Raw genomic sequence first — 14,047 nt, 5'->3', positions numbered from 1 at the left:
CTACATTCGTGTCCTTTGAACTCTGTATATTTGTCAATTTACATCTGCTAATCTCTTCGAGTAGACTGTAATCCTTGAGGGTAAGGATCATACCTTACGTTTCCTCAGTATCTCTTCCAACTAGTTTAGTTCTCTACTCTCAATAGGTACTCCATAAATAAACCTGCTGATGAGCTTCTATATCCTAGGCAAGTGCATTCCAAAATAAATGAATGAGCTAAAAGGTCCCATTCCAAGACCACAAATTAAAATTATCTAAAGAAACTGGGTCTTTCAGACATATTTGAAATTAGCATAGATTAAAAAAAAAAATTCAATCCTTTAGCTCTACCTTTAGGTTTAAAAACCTTCATACTCAAAAGCCACCATGTTGGAATGGCAACTCCAAAATACTATCCTGTGTTTCTGTTTCTTTTGCTACCATTCTGAATATGCATCAAGAGACTATCAAAGGCGGGCATACATGTAAACTTCAAAGGTGCATGCGTACATCAGTCACCAGCAGTGCACACCCAGGCTCAAGTCCCTGGCCAGGACTCAGTAAATGTTGGCTTAATTCCCCAAACAAAATTATCCCCATCAGATTGTCTCTGGCTCTGTCTACGTGTGGTTTAATGTGTTTGTCTGCTTGAAGTCTTCTCTCTCAATTCCTCCCCGACACCCACAGTCCTATTTGCTAATGATGCAAAGGATTAAGGAGGCAGTTAACCTGTCAACCACAATTTTTCACTTGTCACCAACTACTAAACAGTGTATTTGTTAAGTCTTGTCTATGGCTAGATGCATAGCTAGAGCCCATAGCTGAATAAACACGATAGGATTATGGGCCCATTGAGATTTGCTTTTTGCTTATTGATTACGGTTCATTTATTGATTTATTTCAAACCGCCAGACTCACTTCTTTTTTCATCTGGTTGCTCATTTCTTTGGCTATTAGTGCCACGAAGAGGGAAGAGGGAAGAAAAATGTGTGCTCTGAGTTGTTTATTCTTTATCTCAGAGAGGTCATATTTCAAAATCCTTAACCAAGAGTTGGAGGTACATATCGTCCTGAGGCCAAGCGTAAGATGAGACAGGATGACTGGGATAAGAAGGTCTCCCTCTTTTCCCTGAGTTTCAGTGTCTCTTCTCTGTCCACCCCCAACCTTCCACCTCCTTGTCTTTCAGCCCACAGTACGTGTGAAAATGTTCAAGCCGGAATAGTAATTCCAAAATGAATTCAAGGGACAAAGCAAGAACAGTAACACCTAAAACCTCAAGCAATCACTGAGTTTACCATCGGCTTAAAGGCACTCGATCAAGTCTCTCCTCGTAGATCTCCTCCAGAGAAGTGTTTTAAAACTGCAGATTTGTAGCCCGGTCTTGTGTTTGCCTCTACTAGTTTTCCCAACCTCAAAAATAAGAATAATTTTTACACTTATGCGAACAAAGTACTACTCCTCATGATGCAAAATTATTACATGAAATGCAGTAGTAATAGTATTTACTGAAAGCCCATTTGGTGCCCTGACTGTACAAAGTGATTGAAAAGCACAGAATAATCAAGTGACATATGCCCTTCCACATTAGCTTGCACTCTAATGGGGGAGATCAGTATAAAATTATTTACAACTACAGAGGTCAAAACTAAAACAGGTACAAATACATGAGGTACTATCAAACAAATCAATCAATCGAGGTATTTACTGAGCACTCACAGGGTGCAGAGCATCATACTTTAGAGCAAATGAAAGTAAAGTTAGTAGAGATGATCCTTGTCCTCAAGGACCATAGAGTCTAGAGAGGGAAACAGACATTAAAATAAATGTATTTTATGACATATCATATTCATTCAATAGTATTTATTGAGTGCTTACTATGTGCAGAGCATTGTACTAAGTGCTTGGAATGGACAATTCGGCAACAGAAAGAGACGATATTATATAAATATATTTTAGACATGCATAAAGGTATCGTCAACAGGATTTGGTGAAAGATTGCATATCTGGGTTGAATGAGAGAGATGAGTCTAGATAATGGTACGGTTGTGTTGGGCTTGCGTTTTAAGTGCTATCTCTTCAAAGTGTTCAAAAATGCAGGCTTTTTGATCCTTATTTGTAAGTGCAATTTTCTAACTACAGTGCAACATATTTTGGCTTTGTTTTTCCAAATTATTTTTTCAATCAATTTCTGTTATTTAGCTTTTCTTAATGGAGTTCATATCTTCTAAGAAGCATCCTGCAAACCTATGCTCCCAGAGCAGTGTTCCACACACACACACTCCCAGAGCGGTCAATAAATACCATTGTTTGTAAAAGCCTGTAACCTATTTTTTTCTTTTTTCTGGTTATTAATAAAGATGATACTTTGGCAACAAGCACCAATCCACCCAAACATTTCCTCTTCCTTTAATCAGCTAATAATATAGAAATATTGTTACTCATTACTGTCCTTTATTTATGGTCTTTTGGCCAAATTTAAATCTGAGAGACTGTTATCCAAGTTTATATGAACTATGCTTACAAGTAGAATTTCAAGATGCTGAATCAAGTAATTTACTTAATACAAATATACAGTACCTGTTCTTTCCCTCCACCTGCTAATTCTGTAATTCTATCAAAAACACATTAAATTTGTCCAGCCTGACTAGTCCTCTATAAACCCACTTTAACTTTTCATGATTTGGTTCCTTCTTGTCTCATATGTGATTCCCCCCTAGTTTAAGATGGAATCTCCAAATTCATTCATTTTCCTTATTTTGGAGACAGGACTAATTTTTTTTTCCTGGCCAGGCTCACCTAGACTATGTAGGTCTTTGCTGATCCTCTCCCTTTGCTGAAAGGCTTTTTTAATATTGCATGCTTTTGCACACTGGGCTATCTTCCTTTGTCCCCACTTCTAGGAATGCATCTTTGAACAGAGCTTTATAAAGGCCCTTTTCATTTGGGGATTTTCCTTGATTTCCGGAACAAAGTAGGCGACCTTCAGAAATCTAAATCTGACCGAGATGTTCTCATGGCCAACTTTTCTGTTATCTCAGTTTCAGAATTCTTGCCATACGGGATAGCATGCCCCAATCAACAAGAACTTTGATCTCTCTGAGATCTAAGTTTAGAAAAATGGAAGTTAATGTTATGTTTTAATAAAAGAAAAACTATGTGTCCTTAGCACCGTGGTAATTATTCTTTGGAAACAACCCCCCAACAAAAAAGCAACTAGAGGGACTCCCTTAAGACTAAAAACAAACATATTGATAAATCAGTTTAGGAAAATTTAGAAGTTATTTAAGGCTTACAGGAAGGCATTTTGACAGGTTTACTACAACAAAAATAAGATACTCTGATAATTTATAATTTGAGATACAATGTAAAGGAGTCTATGCAGAAATCTATATTTCTTCATGCAGCTGTTGCAGAACCTGAGACTTAATTTATTTCCTACATTTTTGTATAATAAAGAAAATATATATCTTTGACCTTTCCTTTTACTGACCACGACTGCTTCTATTTACAGTTCTGTATATAATCTCCAACCAGAAATTTATTTTTCTTCCTTAAATTATACTCCTTGAAAAAATGGTATTCTTCCTGCCCACTCCTTCCTAACCTATCTCTGTGACCTTTCAGTGTCCGTGGAGGAAACAAAGGAAAGTTTCATATCCTTCTAACTTGACACTGTGCTAATAGAAAACTCGGCTGCTAAATCACAAAAATTATTTTTCCTGTAAATGAAAAACTGGAGGAGTGTTTATTTGTAGTCCTGTATTTCACCTTCTCTTCCTGATGTCGCCATCAAGCTGCTACCAGCCTGGCTTAACTACAGGGAAAAAAGAACAGGTGACTCTTGAATCCTGTTGAAAAAACCTATTTTCAGGTTTCTTATTTTTGTTTTTGTGACTCTTTGGGGATTACTGCTGCCCAATAATAATAATGATGACTAATAAAATTCTGGTATTTATTATACACTCACAGGGTACTAAGCACTTGAGTACTACATTGCTTAGTAATCAGTAGTAGCAGATTGATAGTAACTAGATTGGTCACAGTCTCTGCCCCAGAAAAAAGGAATTTCGCACTAAGAGGAATCTCATTTTCTATAGATGAAGAAAGTGAAGAACAGAGAAGTGAAGCGACTTGTCTGAGGTCACACAGAAGGCCAGCGGTACAAGCAACAGAGTTGGTATTCCTGACTCTGAGTCTTGTGTGCTTTGTCAATTAGGCTACAATGCCTCCCTAGCTGAAATGACTCAGGGCCTCTTATAAAAGATCAGCTGTCCAGTGGTAGCCCAGGATTCTAGCACCCTCATCTTTTTTCAGAGATTATTTACAAGGGTCACACGAGTGTACCCCCAAAGTTTCACCCTGAAATTTCTACCACCATCCTGGGACTTTCAGGATTGCATGGGAAGTCTTTTTTTATTTTTTATCATTTATTATTTAAAAGGCTTTACATTAACCGCCTTATTCTGTTGGGCAATTTCTATTATTCAACTCCAGATTCAAAATGCCTCTCCCTACAGCTGATACATTTTCCCCTTCCAGCACCCTTGCACTTCCCCATAAGGAATCCTGGAGGTTTTCTGGATACAGACGTCCTGGTCTCCTTCCCCCACTGAACACAGCTCCTTTGGGAAAACGCCAGCTAACATCCGAGAATGGAGCTTCGTTCCCGAGCCCTAGCCCTACAGTGGACACTGTGAGCCTCACGTGGGACAACCTGATTACCCTTTATCTACCTCAGTGCTTAGAAAAGTGCTCTGCACATAGTAAGCGCTTAACAAATACCAACATTATTATTATTACCTGCGTCTTGATCCTTTGAATGCTTGACCTCAAAGTCTAAAATGGTTTCCTGCCTCCTCCCCACCCCCCCGCCCCAAATTCCCCTGATGTAACTGAAGTAATCAAGTTAGTGATAGACACTTTCAGTGATTGACTTCAGGAGGAGGCCCTGAGGGAGTGACTTCCTTTTCCAGAAACAACTGAGTTTGTCTCCAAGTATGGAGCTAACCTAGCTTAACCTAGCTTGATTCGCACTCAAGCCATTGTCACAGTAGCTACCCCATCCCTTCTACTTGCACTACAAAATGAAGCTGCAGTGCCAGCATCCATGATTAAATCTGAGCTTTATGTAGGGATTTACAAAATGAAACCATGCTGGAAATGGTTGGAATCAATTACTTCATTAAAATGCATTACATATGAAGAAGGTGCACTCACCTGTTGACATAGAGATCTTTCTCTTCTTGGAACTTGGCTTAAACACAAAGCAGCCCTGAAAATAACAATAAAAAAACACTAAATTAAAAAAACCCACTGACAGGCAAATGGAGTAGTAGCATATCTTGACGTGGACAGGGTTACAATTCTTTCTCCTTTGTCGCACATTCTTTGACAAGGAAATAGTCAACTTCTGATCATTCCCACACTGACTCCCTAAATTGTGGATTATCCAGGCCTTTGATTTCTCCCATGAGAAGATGAGTTGAGGGGAGAAAACACTGAACTCAAGGTAAGTAAACTCTGCAAATGAGAGATATCTGGTCTATACACAGCAGGTGCAAATGGAAGGTAGTTTGAGCTGTGAATTAGGAATGCTGGTTTTGCTGTGGACCTCCTGTGAAAGTTGGACAAATAACTTTACCTCTCTGGGTCTGTTTCCTCAAAATGAAAATTGGGGATAATTCTACACCCTCCTTCTAGGTCCCGGGCATGGCAGAGATTTTCCTGAAGGACTCCCCAACCCAAAACTGAAGCTTTCAATAAGAAACTGCCCAGGGTGCCTGGTGACTTTGGGGTAGTGTCCAAGATGAAGTAGCTGCTACAGAGGGTTCCCTCAGCAAAAAGAGTCTTCATTCAATCATATTTACTGAGCGCTTACTGTGTGCAGAGCACTGTCCTAAGTGCTTGGGAGAGTAAAATAGAACAATAAACGGACACATTCCCTGCCCACAATGAGTTTTCAGGCTTCATTAGGTGGTGAAGAAAGGTCACCTCAAGCAGATTAGAGATGGTCCACCTGAAACCAGAAGATCATTCAGCCTGGGAGAGGGGGTGAATGATACCTGCCTAGACTGCTGAAGGAAAGCAGCATTCAGCCCAGTAAGAGGGTAGCTCGAGTCCAGGGGTAAATCAAGCCTGATCACAAGAGGACTGTCACCTAGAGCCAGGCCACTTCATTTTCCAATGGCTTCTTCCCCACTGCTTTCAAACATGCTTATCTGCTATAGGGCATTGTTATGTGCTTACTATGTGTCAAGCACTGTTCTAAGTGTCGGGCTAGATACAAGTTAATCAGGCCGGATATAGTCCCTGTCCCACATGGGGCTCACAGTCTAAGTAGGAGGGAAAACAGGTATCGAATCCCCATTTTGCAGTTGAGGAAACTGAGGTAGAGAGGAGTGACTTGCCCAAGATCACACGTCAGTCTAGTGGCAGAGCCACGAATAGAACCCAGGTCCTCTGGCTCCTAGGCCTAGGCTTTATCCACTAAGCCACACTGCCTCCTTACCCTCACAAAGAACCCCCTCCCTTGACCCCTTGGCTCCCACCAGTTATGGTCCCATCTTCCTTGTACTATTCCTCTCCAAACGCCTTGAGGGAGTAATCCACACCCACTCCCTCCGATTCTCTCCTTGAACCCCTCCAATCTGGCTTTTGCCCCTTCATTTCACGGAAACCGCCCTCCTTCCCGAATCTAACAGGCGCTACTCCATCCTAATCCCCTTCAACCTCTCACCTGTCTTCTGCACCGCTGAAGACCCCCTTCCCTTAGAAACATTATCTAACATGGGCTTCAATAACATTGTCTTCTCCTGGTTCCCCTCCTATCTCTCTGGCTGCTCCTTCTCAGTCTCTTTCACAGGCTCCTCCTCTGCTTCCCACCCTGTAACTGTGAGAGTCCTTAAATTCTAGATCCCCTTCTATTGTCCATCCACACCCACTCCCTTGGATAATTTATCCAGGCCCACAATTTCAAGTAGCACCTCCACGTAGATAATTTCCAAATCTAATTCTTCAGTCCTGACCACTCTTTCTCTGTAGTCTTGCATTACCTCCTGCCTTCAGGACATCTCTACTTGGATGTCCTGCTGACACCTTAAACTCAACATGTCCAAGACAGAACTCTTTGTCCTCCCACACAAATCCTTTCCTCCTACCTGTCTTTCCCGTCACTGAAAATAACATCACTATCCTGTCTCACACGCCCGTAACCTCAACTCATCTCTCTCATTCAACCCACATATTCAATCTGTCACCAAATCCTGTCACTAAACAACAATGCTAAAATCCACCCTTTCCTCTCCATCCAAACTGCATCTATACTGATCTGAGGACTTATCAGATACACCTTGACTATGGCATCAGGCAGCCTCCTCTGCCTGTCTCTCCCTACTCCAATCCTTTCTTCACTCTGCTGCCTAGATCATTTTTCCAAAAACACATTCAATTTATATCTACCCACTCAACCTCCAATGATTGCCCTCCCACCTCCACATCAGACACTCCATATCATTAGCTTTTAGACACCCAATCAGCTTGCTTTCTATCTTATGTCGCTGATTTCCTTCAACCCAACTCACACCCTTCGCTCCTCCAAAACTAACCTACTCGCTGTGACTCGCTCTTGTTTATCTCACAGTCGAACCCTTACCCATATCCTCCCTTTGTCCTGGAACTCCCTCTCCCTTCCCATACGACCGCTGCTCTTTCCATCTTCGAAGACTTATTAAAATCACATCCCCTCCAAGAGGCCTTTCCAACTAATTCTTCATTTCCCCTGCCTTTTCTCCCTTCTCTGTCCCCTGTGCACTTGGATATGTACCCGTTAAGCACTCGATATTTCACCCTATTGTAGTCGCCACTGACCTTTTGTTGCAACAAAATGAATAAAAGGATGGTATAACCCAACTGGCTACTTGGGATATTTTCCAACACTATCTTACCCTCAACCTCATAGCGCTAATGTACACATCCACAATTTATTTTAAAGGTTGTCTTTCATTCATAGTATTTATTTATTTTCCCGCCTAAGCTATAATTCCTGGTGGGCAGAGGACGTGTCCACCAATGGTGTTGTACTGCATTCGCCCAAGCATTCAGAACAGTGCTATTATGTCCTCAATAATTACCACTGATTGATTGGGGCAGGTGCTGCTGCTACAGAAACTGACAATTGGGCCAGAACCTTCAATAAAACAAAGGGTGGCCTTTCTTCCTGAACAGAGACAATAGGTTAATTGGTTTAGAATTGTAGGATTGTATTATCTGCTTTCCAGTGTTATCTGGGGGGGAGGGGGGAGTGTCTTAATGGCCTTATAAACTGATAATAAACTCCGTAGGCTTTAGGACTCTAAGTGCATTTAACGGCTAGGTTTTCCACGGCATCGGAGGGAAACCCAGGTTTCTGGGTGGGGGGTCAAAATCTGTGCTGGGAGGAACATCTGGGGGAATGAACCTGGTCCTTCCTGCCAGAGATAGCACTGTGGTCAGGGTGAGATAACTAACGTGAAACCAGCTTGGAAAAGGAAAGGGCCATAGAAAAATCAAGATAATACTTATTACTACATAGTTCCAAAGTCATCAGTTAAGTTATAAAGATGGATACCCTGTCTTTTTGTAACCTATCCTTGGACCTTTCCTAACTTTTCCTTGACTATCAAGATCTTTTCCTAATTCTACTCCTATAACCACACGTAGGGTTCACCATCTATTTCTATGGTAAGGGTATTATTTCTATGGTTAGTGATCACGTGTCTCCTTTTTCCAGAGCCTCTGCATTGTTAACTTCAGTTCTCAGAAGACGTTTTCAGCTTTTTCTTGCCACTAACATCACCAGTTCATATGCTTAACAGGAAAAACAGACTCTTTCTTAGTCTACTTACTAAGGTATGTGTACCTGTACTAGTTAGAATGTTCTTTGCATCCACTCTCTGTGTATCTGTCATATTTCTTTTCGCCACCCCTTGATCCCACAAATACATCTAGGCAATTGTTTAGGTGATAATACAGTGATACAAAAATGTCCAAAAGTAGTATAGGAGTCAAAAGAGAAAAATAAGCTATTTTGATCATTTCTGGGTTGCTCTTTTGAATGCATCCCCATAAATGCAAACACGCTTTCTTCCTGACAGCCTTATTCTCATCTGTCACGGGCACATTCCTGCTGATGAGGCTCGTTATTTGGGATACCAAGGACCTCAAAATTAACTTGACCCAAACTATAATTCTGTATATGCAAATATAAATGTGCACTTACTACACAGCCTTACCAAAAAATGCCTCGAATGCTTTGCTAAGGAATTTAGCCCACCAACTACATTAAAAATACATTTAGGTTTCTGGTTTGAAAACTATGTGGTCTTTTAAATCATTAGACTCAAAACGATAATCGTCAGCAACGAAATCTTTATTGGCCCTTCCCGCATTTACAAATTTCCATCTCCTCCTCGGAGTCTTGCCTGGGCCCAAGGATCTGACTTCTACATCTCAAATTATGCCGAGGTGGAGTGACCGTCCTCGGTATGCAAGGCAGAACAACTATGGACTCAATCCCCATTTTACAGATGGGGTAACTGAGGCATAGAGAAGTCAAGCGACTTGCCCAAAGTGACACGGCTGACATGGGGCTGAGCCGGGATTTGAACCCACGACCTCTGACTCCCAACCCCGTGCTCTTTCCACTCATTCATTCATTTAATCGCATTTATTGAGCGCTTACTATGTGCACAGCACTGTACTAAGCGCTTGGAAAGTACAATTCGGCAACAGAGAGAGATGATCCCTACCCAACAACGGGCTCACAGTCTAAAAGGGGGAGAGCCACGCATTTGTTAAGTGCTTACTATGTGTCAAGCACTGTTCTAAGCGCTGGGGTAGATCCAAGGCCCTCAGGTTGTCCCACGTGGGGCTCCCAGGCTCCATCCCCATTTTGCAGATGAGGTCACTGAGGCCCAGAGAATAACAACAACAAGAATAATGATGGCATTTGTTAAGCGCTTCCTATGTGCCGAGCACTGTTCTAAGCGCTGGGGTAGATCCAAGGCCATCAGGTTGTCCCACGTGGGGCTCCCAGTCTCCATCTCCATTTTCCAGATGAGGTCACTGAGGCCCAGAGAATAATAATAATAATAATGATGGCATTTGTTAAGCGCTTCCTATGTGCCGAGCAATGTTCTAAGCGCTGGGGTAGATCCAAGGCGATCAGGTTGTCCCACGTGGGGTTCAGAGTCTCCATCCTCATTTTACAGATGAGATCACTGAGGCACAGAGAATAATGACGATGATGGCATTTGTTAAGGGCTTACTATGTGCCAAGCACTGTTCTAAGTGCTGGGGTAGATCCAAGGTCATCAGGTTGTCCCCCGTGGGGCTCCTAGTCTTCATCCCCATTTTCCAGATGAGGTCACTGAGGCCCAGAGAATAATAATAATAATAATAATGATGGCATTTCTAAAGCTCTTACTATGTGCCAAGCACTGCTCTAGAAGCCCAGGGAATAATAATAATGATAATAATGATGGCATTTGTTAAGGGCTTACTATGTGCCAAACACTGTTCTAAGCACTGGGGGGAGATACAAGATAAACAGGCTGTCCCCCGTGGGCTCCCAGTCTCCATCCCCATTTTCCAGATGAGATCACTGAGGCCCAGAGACTAACAATAATAATAATAATAATATTGTTGGTATTTGTTAAGCGCTTCCTATGTGCCAAGCACTGTTCTAAGCGCTGGGGGGGATACAGTATGATCAGGTTGTCCCACGTGGGGCTCCCAGGCTTCAGCCCCATTTTGCAGATGAGGTCACTGAGGCCCAGGGAATAATAATAATGATAATGATGGCATTTGTTCAGCGCTTCCTCTGTGCCAAGCACTGTTCTAAGCGCTAGGGGAGATCCCAGGCCATCAGGTTGTCCCACGTAGGGCTTCCAGGCTTCATCCCCATTTTGCAGATGAGGTCACTGAGGCCCAAAGAATAATAATAATAATGGCATTTGTTCAGCGCTTCCTCTGTGCCAAGCACTGTTCTAAGCGCTAGGGGAGATCCCAGGCCGTCAGGTTGTCCCATGTAGGGCTCCCAGGCTTCATCCCCATTTTGCAGATGAGGTCACTGAGGCCCAGGGAATAATAATAATAATAATGATGGCATTTGTTCAGCGCTTCCTCTGTGCCAAGCACTGTTCTAAGCGCTAGGGGAGATCCCAGGCCGTCAGGTTGTCCCATGTAGGGCTCCCAGGCTTCATCCCCATTTTGCAGATGAGGTCACTGAGGCCCAGGGAATAATAATAATAATAATAATAATGGCATTTGTTCAGCGCTTCCTCTGTGCCAAGCACTGTTCTAAGCGCTGGGGCAGATCCCAGGCCATCAGGTGGTCCCCCGTAGGGCTTCCAGGCTTCATCCCCATTTTGCAGATGAGGTCACTGAGGCCCAGAGAATAATAATAATAACAACAATAATGATGATGCCATTTGTTCAGCGCTTCCTCTGTGCCAAGCACTGTTCTAAGCGCTGGGGCAGCTCCCAGCCCCAGGTGGTCCCCCGTAGGGCTTCCAGGCTTCATCCCCATTTTGCAGATGAGGTCACTGAGGCCCAGAGGCGGCCAGGGACCTGTCCAAGGTCACACAGCAACGCTTGGCCCCCTAACAGGAGCTAAGGAGAGACCAACTTTATAACCGCAATGAATCTTAATCAACTTTCTAATTGCAACGATTATTGTAATTATCATCGTTCTGATTCGGGGGCCGATCCCGCCCAGGCTCCGCCCCGCCGGCCGCGCTCGGGCCCCTCACCTTGGACACGGAGGCCGCCGCCATCTTGCCCCTCCCCCCGCCTCCGGCCCCGCCGTCTTCAAACGGACTTTTTTCCCGCCCTCCCCCGCGGCGCCGGGCGGCAGAGGTCAGAGGTCAAAACCCGGGGGGGGGGGCGCGAGGCCCCTTCCGGCCTCGGGATTGGCCGACGCGGCGCGGACCGGGGCGGGACTTCCGGCCGGCGGCCGCGGGGGAAGATGGCGGCCGCCTTCCGCCGGACCATCGCCCGGCAGGTACCGGCGGCCGCGGAGGGGAAGGGACGCGGGACGTTAAGGAGGGGGGCGGATCTCGGCCCTCGCGGCCGCGGGACGCCGGCGTCCCCTTTCCCTTCCCGCCTCTCGGAGCCCCCTGTCCCCGGAGGATCCAAGCGGGCGTGGGCGCCTGGGGGCCAACACTTTGATAATTACGGTACCGGCAATATTCTAGTAATTACGGTACCGGCCATATAGCAATTACGGTACCGGCAATATTATAGCGATTACGGTACCGGCATTAGTATAGCAATTACGGTACCGGCAATATAATAATAATAATAATAATGTTGGTATTTGTTAAGCGCTTACTATGTGCCGAGCACTGTTCTCAGCGCTGGGGGAGACACAGGGGAATCAGGTTGTCCCACCTGGGGCTCACAGTCTTCATCCCCATTTTACAGGTGAGGGCACTGAGGCCCAGAGAAGTGAAGTGACTTGCCCCCAGTCGCACAGCTGACAAGTGGCAGAGCTGGGATTCGAACTCATGACCTCTGACTCCAAAGCCCACGCTCTTTCTACTGAGCCACGCTGCTTACGGTACCGGCAATACTCTAGTAATTGCGGTACCGGCAATAGTATAGCAATTACGGTACCGGCAATACTCTAATAATAATAATAATAATGTTGGTATTTGTTAAGCGCTTACTATGTGCCGAACACTGTTCTAAGCGCTGGGGTAGACATAGGGGAATCAGGTTGTCCCACGTGGGGCTCCCAGTCTTCATCCCCATTTTACAGATGAGGGAACTGAGGCACAGAGAAGTTAAGTGACTTGCCCACAGTCACACAGCCGACAAGTGGCAGAGCTGGGATTCGAACTCATGAGCCCTGACTCCAAAGCCCGTGCTCTTTCCACTGAGCCACGCTGCTTCTCTAGTAATTGCGGTACCGGCAATACTCTAGTAATTACGATATCGGCAGTACTCTAATAATTACGGTACTGGCACTGAGGCCCAGAGGAATAATAACAATGTGGATATTCGTTAAGCGCTTACTCTGTGCCAAGCACTGTTCTAAACGCTGGTGGCGATATAAGGTGATCAGGTTGTCCCACGTGGGGCTCACCGTCTTAATCTCCATTTTACAGATAATAATAATGTTGGTATTTGTTAAGCGCTTACTATGTGCCGAGCACTGTTCTAAGCGCTGGGGTAGACACAGGGGAATCAGGTTGTCCCACTTGGGGCTCACATTCTTAATCCCCATTTTACAGATGAGATAACTGAGGCCCAAAGAGGTGAAGTGGCTTGCCCAAAGTTACACAGCTGACACATGGGGGCGGGATTAGAACCCATGACCTCTGACTCCCAAGCCCAGGCTCTTTAAGTGACTTGCCCAGGGTCACACGGCAGACAAGTGGCGGAGCTAGGATTAGAACCCATGTCCTTCAGCCTCCCAGGCCCGTGTTTTATTATCTGCACCATGCTGCCGTCGTGGGTTCTAATTCTGCCTCTGCCGCTTGGACGAGTCACTTCACTGCCCTGGGCCTCAGTCATCTCATTTGTAAAATGGGAATGAGACTGCGATCCCATGTGGGACAGAGATTGGGTCCAACACAGTTTGCATGTATCCACCCCAGCGCTTAGCCCAGTGCCTGGCACACAGTAAGTGCTGAACAAATACCACCATTATTATTATTATTATTATTTTTATTATTATTATCTCTGCTCCCGACCCCCAGGCCCATCCTCGTGCAGATACCTCCCTCTGTCCACACGTGCGGCTTTCCCCAGATACACACTAATCCAGGAATGGAAAGTTTTGCCAAGTTTTTCCTCCATTTACAGTATTTACATGATCGACCCCACACCTCTCCATGCAAACCCCTGCTCTGGGAACCCGAGAGAGGAAAGTATAGCAATAACTAAGATATGTAAGCGCCTGCTTGTGCTAAATGTACAAAACGTGCACTGTACTAAATGCCGGGATCTCCACCCTCGGGTTTGTATTCTAATGGGCAAGACAGGTAAACACAACTGGGATACGTACCATTAGTATTTTAAGAG

General features: G+C 44.5%; 2 protein-coding genes across 7 annotated transcripts in view; one reads left to right on the top strand and one right to left on the bottom strand.

Moving 5' to 3' along the window:
* The window catches only part of ORC3 (origin recognition complex subunit 3), a 61,406-nt gene extending 49,611 nt beyond the window's left edge, over window positions 1–11,795 (bottom strand). For 2 of the 4 annotated variants that reach the window (XM_029047214.1, XM_007670745.2), the window contains exons 1-2: window positions 11,770–11,795; window positions 5,198–5,252 (exon numbers count right to left, since the gene is read on the bottom strand). In XM_029047214.1, the coding sequence (XP_028903047.1) occupies window positions 5,198–5,252; window positions 11,770–11,793 (79 nt within the window). In that variant the 5' untranslated portion in view covers window positions 11,794–11,795. Of the gene's footprint in view, window positions 1–1,275; window positions 1,391–3,748; window positions 3,791–5,197; window positions 5,253–11,769 lie in introns of those variants that run through there. The other 2 variants (XM_029047215.1, XM_039914773.1) reach the window with 2 other exon arrangements.
* Window positions 11,796–11,949: 154 nt separating this feature from the next.
* RARS2 (arginyl-tRNA synthetase 2, mitochondrial) overlaps window positions 11,950–14,047 on the top strand; it is a 42,242-nt gene continuing 40,144 nt past the window's right edge. For 2 of the 3 annotated variants that reach the window (XM_039914740.1, XM_001513341.4), the window contains exon 1: window positions 11,950–12,020. In XM_039914740.1, coding sequence (XP_039770674.1) covers window positions 11,985–12,020 — 36 coding nt within the window. In that variant the 5' untranslated portion in view covers window positions 11,950–11,984. Of the gene's footprint in view, window positions 12,021–12,176; window positions 12,196–14,047 lie in introns of those variants that run through there. The other variant, XM_016228081.3, reaches the window with a different exon arrangement.

The sequence above is a fragment of the Ornithorhynchus anatinus genome, chromosome 19, assembly GCF_004115215.2.
Source record: "Ornithorhynchus anatinus isolate Pmale09 chromosome 19, mOrnAna1.pri.v4, whole genome shotgun sequence".
In the NCBI taxonomy this organism is placed as follows: Eukaryota; Metazoa; Chordata; class Mammalia; order Monotremata; family Ornithorhynchidae; genus Ornithorhynchus; species Ornithorhynchus anatinus.
The sequence above is the reverse complement of the archived record's forward strand: the minus strand, read 5'-3'. Positions and strand labels throughout refer to the sequence as shown.